The 7,380-nt window shown below is 39.1% G+C and overlaps 1 protein-coding gene across 6 annotated transcripts in view; it reads left to right on the forward strand.

Annotated features, from left to right (window-relative positions):
* The window catches only part of LOC309801553 (uncharacterized protein), a 93,292-nt gene that overhangs the window by 13,663 nt on the left and 72,249 nt on the right, over positions 1 to 7,380 (forward strand). For 2 of the 6 annotated variants that reach the window (XR_014293609.1, XR_014293611.1), the window contains 4 exons: positions 837 to 927; positions 1,061 to 1,168; positions 5,803 to 6,041; positions 6,790 to 6,935. Coding sequence is in view for 2 of the 6 variants with exons in the window: in XM_082616483.1 (XP_082472609.1) it covers positions 837 to 927; positions 1,061 to 1,167 (198 nt within the window). In the remaining 4 variants the exon portion in view is untranslated. Of the gene's footprint in view, positions 1 to 836; positions 928 to 1,060; positions 1,169 to 5,802; positions 6,042 to 6,789; positions 6,947 to 7,380 lie in introns of all 6 variants that reach the window. The other 4 variants (XM_082616483.1, XM_082616482.1, XR_014293608.1 and 1 more) reach the window with 3 other exon arrangements.

Raw genomic sequence — 7,380 nt, forward strand, 5'->3', positions numbered from 1 at the left:
ACCCTAATTCTACACTGGGGCCCTATTGAACCACAGTTTCTTGGTAACATGTTTTCTCTCACCTTTGGTCTTTTGCGTGCATTGCTCCCTCTGCCTGGAGATATCATCTGGCCTCCCCATCTTCCTTCACACACAGCCTTTCCCTGGATAACTCCCAGAAGTCTTCTAAGGTTTAACTTCCTCCAGGAAGCCCTCCCTGACTACTCAGCACCACTCAAGCCTAGGTTAAGAGTCCTGCATTTATTCCCTTTGTTGTGATTGTCCTTATTATTGCCCTTGCCATGTATTATTATACCTGTGCATTAAACTTAATCTGTCTTCATTGCACTGTGAGTTCCTTAAAGGCAAGGATTATGACTTATTTTATTCATCTTTTTGTCCTCTGTGGTTATTATGGGGCCTCACACAATATTTATTAAATAAAGCAACAGTTAATTTTTCTATGAGATGCATACTTGTTTTACATAATTCCATTTAAAAGGAAAAAAAACAAGAAATAAAATCTTGATGTTTTATTTATCTTGTAAAGCTTTACTGCTGATAACAGTATAATTTCAGGTTAGATTTTTATAAATGTTAAATATAGCTCCCAGATCCCCATTATTACCCCTGTAAAACTCTTGGTGAAATGTCCCTGACAATCCCAGGAGAAATTGGTTTGTTATTTCTCTCAGCTTCAACAGAACTGTCTTTCTGCCTCTGTATTATAGCATTCCGGGGGTGGGGTGGGGTGGGGTGGGGAGATACCAAGATAGGAAGTTTGGAGTTTGGTGAGAGACTTATGAGTGATACTAAGCATTTTTCCTGACATTTGTATCATTTTTTATAATTTACAGTGCACTTACTCCTCACAAAAGCCCTGTGAATTAGACATTATTAACTCCTTTTTAAGGATGCTGCTAATAAAAGCCAGAATGTGTTATGAAGGTAAGAGAGTCTCTCTTTTTATTTTCTAGACTTTAGGCACTTCCCCCAAATCTGGGGTCCACTAATTTTAAATCTACAGCACCAAATTCAAATTACCAAATTCTGCACTTCTCTTTTGTATAATACTGTGTAGGTACAACCAAAGCTGCAACTTCACTCTTCAGCAGCAGGAGCTACTCTCTAATGAATGATGTACTCCAGATTGAAAATTCCTCAAGTGAAATGCTTGAGATTAAGTAAGGTCAGTTGTTTTTCTAACTTATCAAATCTTTTGGTATATAATTCTATATATTTACCCAAGATGAAGGCTATGATTGCAGCTGTGTGTGCAGTGGACAGAGACTGGAAAGGGCATGCACAGACATAGTAATCATTATTAGAATGGTGGCTTTAGGAGTAATTTTTTCTCTATAAGTTAAAAATTGTATATAATTTTTAGAGTAGGTACATACCCAAGTTATTTTGCGCATTAATTAAGGGAAGCTAATAGCCACCCATTTTGAATCTTACTAGATTCTTAGCTAATTTAACTCACTCGTTGAGCAGCCATTTTCCCTCTGTCTTTCCACCTCCCATCAAGAAATCTCCCTCCCTCTCCTCTCAGTAACATGCATAGTACTCTGCCAGAATCATTGGATCAAACCACAGCATCATGCCACATTGACCCGGAAAGACTTGTTCCTCTATTTCTTAACTCTGTCGTTCCTCTGTTGTGAATCAGGCCTAATGAATTCTTGCTTTTTTCCTCCTGAAGCAAATTACTTTGTTCAGAAGAAGTCAGTCTTAAATTTTACCATGCCTCAAAGGGGTGGTTCTTGGATCAAAAATCAAAAATTAAAATGAAACTGGAAGCAAGAGGATTAGTTTAGAGGCTGGGCAGTTGTTCACTTAAGAGAAGATGCTGAATTAGGCAGGAACAATAAGGATGAAGAGGAGTAGATGGATTATAGAGGCATTTTGGGAGTGTAATTGACAAGAATTGATGACCAATTAATAAGGATGTGTTAGGGATCAAAGATGACTCTGAGACCTCTAGCTTGGATGACTTAAGTAGATACTGCAACTCACAAAAATGAGTTTGTTTTGGATATGTTTAGAATGAAATAACTTCACATGGAGGTACTCAGTCAGTAGTTGGGAACATGTCTGTATCAAGAGAAGGTGATGAAAACTGGAGATAAAAATTTGAGAATTATCAGATTTTTTTGGTAACTACCAAAAATGTATGTGATCTTTCAGTTAAAATGACCCTCTTCCTTTGGTGTAAATTACATCTGCTCCATAATATATGTTTGAGACATCTTTACTATTTTCATACTGTTAATGATAGGATTCTGGACCATCATTTGCCCAGAGAGCAATTGAGTATCTGAAGCAGAGAGGAAAGTCAAAGGGAAGGAATTGGTCATTTAGTGAACTCAGAAGCTATCTGTGCTCTGGGAATAAGAGTCTGTGGGTGGTCTTCAAATGGCAAGAGAACTTAAAGATCCACTTTCATGGCCCTTTCTTGGCAGTCTAACTCCAGAGGGGTTTTATTTGTTTGGTTTTTTTGTTTTTGTTTTTAAATCACAGCTTAGGTCCTAATACAAATCTGAGCAGAGTCCTGTAGGCCTCTTCTTTCCACACCTGGCAGGGAGCTGGCTCAGTGTGGCCACACCCATGTGAAAGCTCTTAGACAAAGTTGGTCACCCTTTGTGCTGCCATTTCAACTGACCAATATTCCAATGACATTTATACATACTGAGGATTGCCTGACCCTCCCTACAATGGCTGATAGATAGGTAATGTGATTATTCTTTTTCCTTGACTGAGCAGGCTGTACCTCTGGAGGGCCCTGGAAGCCCTTGACAGGAGAATGACCTAGTACAAGCTTCTGAACTTTGGAGGATACCCTTTCTAACAAGGCCATTTCCTCGGGGGTCTTCCATAGCATCATAGTTGCCTGCTCTTTCTTTTTTTTTTTTTTTTTTTTTGTGTGTGTGTGTGGTACGCGGGCCTCTCACTGTTGTGGCCTCTCCCGTTGCGGAGCACAGGCTCCGGACGCACAGGCTCAGTGGCCATGGCTCACGGGCCCAGCCGCTCCGTGGCATGTGGGATCTTCCCAGACCAGGGCACGAACCCGTGTCCCCTGCATCGTCAGGTGGACTCTCAACCACTGCGCCACCAGGGAAGCCCCCTGCCCTTTCTTTTCCTACAAATATATAGAGCATTAGTGTGCAGAAGTGTCACTCTGTACTGTAATGGGAGTTGGGTGACTATTCTCTACTTGAACGCTTGGCCCTGATGAGTCCAGTGCAGCTGTGCCCAGCCTAAGCATTCTACTGTAACAGCAGCTCAGAGGATTGCTCTGCTCCTTCAAAGCTGCTTGGAAGGTTTTTCCCCAAATAAGCCCTCTTTTTTCTTAATTCAAAAAATTAAAAAAAAAATTAATACAATTTTTAAAGGTTACTTTGCATTTACAGTTATTGCAAAATATTGGCTACATTCCTCCTGTACAATACATCCTTGAGCCTATCTTATACCCAGTTTTTTGTAACTCCCACTTCCCCACCCCTATATTGCCCCTCCCCCCTCCCCACTGGTACCCACTAGTTTGTTCTCTATAAGTCTGCTGCTTTTTATGATATATTCACTAGTTTGTTGTATTTTTTAGATTCCATATATAAGTGATAGTATTTGTCTTTTTCCAACTTATTTCACTTAGCATAATGTCCTCTAAGTCCATCCATGTTGCTGCAAATGGCAAAATTTTATTCTTTTTTATGACTGAGTAGCATTCTATTATATATATATACATCACATCTTCTTTATCCAGTCATCCATTGATGGACACTTAGGTTACTTCCATATCTTGGCAATTATAAATAATGCTGCTGTGAACATCGGGGTGCATGTATCTTTTCAAATTAGTGTTTTTGTTTTTTTGGGGGGTACATACCCAGGAGTGGAATTGCTGGATCATATGGTAGCTCTATTTTTAGTTTTTTGAGAAACCTCCATACTGTTTTCCACAGTGGCTGCACCAATTTACATTCCCACCAACAATGTACACGGGTTCCCTTTTCTCCACATCTCCAACGTTTGTTATTTGTGTTCTTTTTGTTGATAGCCATTCTGACAGGTGTGAGGTGATATCTCATTGTGGTTTTGACTTGCATTTCCCTGATGATTAGTGATGTTGAGCATCTTTTCATGTGCTTGTTGGTCATCTGCATTTCCTTTTTGGAAGAATGTCTATTTAGTTCTGACCATTTTTTCAGTTGAAATATAGTTGATTTACAATGTTTTGTTAGTTTCTGCTGTACAGAAAAGTGATTCAGTTATACATATATATACGTATTCTTTTTCATATTCTTTTCCCTGATGGTTTATTACAGGATATTGAATATAGTACCTTGTGCTATACAGTAAGACCTTGTTGTTAATCTATTTTATATATAGCAGTTCATATCTGCTAATCCCAAACTCCTAATTTATCCCTCTCCCCCATCTCCCTTTCCCCTTTGGTAACCATGTTTGTTTTCTATGTCTGTGAGTCTGCTTTTGTTTTGTAAATAAGTTCATTTGTGTCATGTTTTAGATTCCATGTATGAGTGATATCATATGGTATTTGTCTTTCTCTTTCTGACTTACTTCACTTAGTATGATCAACTCTAGGTCCATCCATGTTGCTGCAAATTTTTCTGCACATTTTTTAATTGGGTTTGTTTTTTTGATGTTGAGTCGTATGAGCTGTTTATATATGTTTGATATTAATCCCTTATTGGTCATATCATTTGCAAATATTTTCTCCCATTCAGTAGGTTGTCTTCATTTTGTTGATGGTTTCCTTTGATGTGCAAAAACTTTTTAGTTTAATTAGGTTCCATTTGTTTATTTTTGCTTTTGTTTCCTTTACATTAGGAAATGGATCCAAAAAGATATTGCTGTGATTTATGTCAAAGAGTGTTCTGCTTCTGTTTCCCTCTAGGAGCTTTATAATGTTTGGTAGTACATTTAGGTCTTTAATCCATTTTGAGTTTATTTTTGTATGTGGTGTCAAATAAGCCCTCTTATATTTACATTCTGTGGCACTAGAGTTAGTGTCCCTTTTGCATGACTTTGTTTTGTTTGTGTCCCTTTTGCATGACTTTGACCAACACACAGATGTTTCAGTCTACAAGGACTTCAAAAAAGGATTTTAGTGAGAAGGATAGAAAAAAGAAAAAAACTGTTTTCTATCCTCAGAGCCTCAGGACAGAAAAGATTGTAGTCTACCTCTAGCCCAAAGACAGGCTTAGTTCTCAGCAATTTAGTTTAGTCACATGGAGCCAAACTGCCCTGTCACTCAATTCTACTTGTTTGAAGATTGGACCCACACTGGTTTTATTTTTCATCTTTTCATGCTCTGTAGTCTTTTGTGACATTTAAAATAGTAACCTGTGGTTTGCGGAGGCCATTAGCCAATTCAGTTCCCTTAACAGCATCCACCTGCTGAGCCATTGTGCTCTAGTCTTCAAGTGTCCTCTGACCTGGTTTGAAGCAGTAGCTCTTTGGACAAGGCTTTCTCTTGTGTCCCAACTATTCAAACATTAAACAGCTATTCTTGGTCAAATAGGGGGAAAAAAGCTAAGTTGGTCACATCTTTCCTATTATGGTTGCCTTGATATTCAGTTGCCCTGCCCAACCCATATTTAATACTTAATAATAGCTAATTTTATTAGTTGCTTCTTCTATGCCAGTGTTACCGACTGAACTGTGTTCCCCCACATTCATATGTTGTGAAGTCCTACCCCCCAGTACCTCAGAATGTGACTGTATTTGGAGATAGGGCCTTTAGAGAGGTGATTAAGGTTAAATGGAGTAATATGGGTGGACCTTAATCTGATATTACAGGTGTCCTCATAAGAAGAGGAACAGACACCAGGGATGCATGTACACAGAGAAGAGACCATGTAAGGACACATTGAAAAGGTGGCTATCTGCAGGCCAAGAAAAGAGGCCTTAGGAGGAACCAAACCTGCTGACACTTTGATCTTGGATTTCTAGCACCTAGAACTATGAGAGAATAAATTTCTGTTGTCTGAGCCACCCACCGCCATCTCCAGGGAATAGCTGGGTGAATATATTTGCAAGTAACTATTCTTTTTCCTTTCCTATGTATACTGGTTAAAATTGTAGGTCTCGGGCCTCCCTGGTGGCGCAGTGGTTGAGAGTCCGCCTGCCGATGCAGGGGATACGGGTTCGTGCCCCGGTCTGGGAGGATCCCATATGCCGCGGAGCGGCTGGGCCCGTGAGCCATGGCCGCTGAGCCTGCGCATCCGGAGCCTGCGCGTCCGGAGCCTGTGCTCCGCAACGGGAGAGGCCACAGCAGTGAGAGGCCCGCATACCGCAAAAAAAAAAGAAAAAAAAAAAAAATTGTAGGTCTCACAGGTTATCAAAAGTTCAGAAACAGATATAAGTATACATATAAGAACATGCAATATAGTAAAATATTTAAAAAGTCAGTAGGGGTAAGGATGAGTTAATTAAGAAATAGTATTGGAGAATCACTTGAAAAAACAACATTTAACTTCCTTACCTCACAGATTATACAAAAAATTAATTTCAGATGGAATAAAGATTTAAATGTTGAAAAAGAAACATGGAAATACTAAAATATAATGATTAATATTTTAATGTAATCCAGGGTACAGAAGGCATGTTTAAACATATGCAAACATAAGTACTAAAAGAAGAAACAAAAATAGAAAAAATTGATAGATTTGATTGCATAAAAACTGTGGTTGGTCCTGGCAGAGTGGACAGGACCATTTGTGGTCCAGTGCTCAACATTTGTGAATTCAAGGAAGAACTTATAATAATTAAACATGTTCTTTCCAGGTATATTTGAGGCCAAACAACATGGAACATATAAACTGGTCTCAAGAGACATTTTGGATCATCTGATAAAGACGATTATAGCAGATTACAACCATCTTCTGAAGTCCTGGAGACAGTCCCCAAGGAACTTTTGGGAACACACGAAGGTGACGTTAGAGTGAGTTAGGAGGAGGCTTGTAATTTCACTGCCAGCCCCTCTGTGAGTTAGGGAAGGGCTTTGGTGGAAATACTCAAGTGTAATTTAGGAATCATTGCAGTCTCCTCCAGGGAGAAGGGCCGTCTTCCTTACAGATGGCTTCAGATCTTCATGAGCAATGAAGCTGAAAGCTCCCAATGAGTCCTCATAGTTTAATATATATAATAACACAATAGCCAGTATTTATATAATGTTACAAATATTTATAGCACTTTTACACATGACTGTACTTTTTCAGAAATAGTATGGGTTGTGATGAGAGATTTGAGTTTGAATGCTTTTTCAACTTGTTGGTTTATATGATCTTTGGTAAGTTACTTAACCTCTCAGGACCTGTTTTCCCCTCTGTAAAATGGTGATGGTGATGGTGCTAGGGTCAAGGTGATACCCACCTT

This window comes from Mesoplodon mirus (genome assembly GCF_964341445.2).
Source record: "Mesoplodon mirus genome assembly, chromosome: 3".
NCBI classification, from domain to species: Eukaryota; Metazoa; Chordata; class Mammalia; order Artiodactyla; family Ziphiidae; genus Mesoplodon; species Mesoplodon mirus.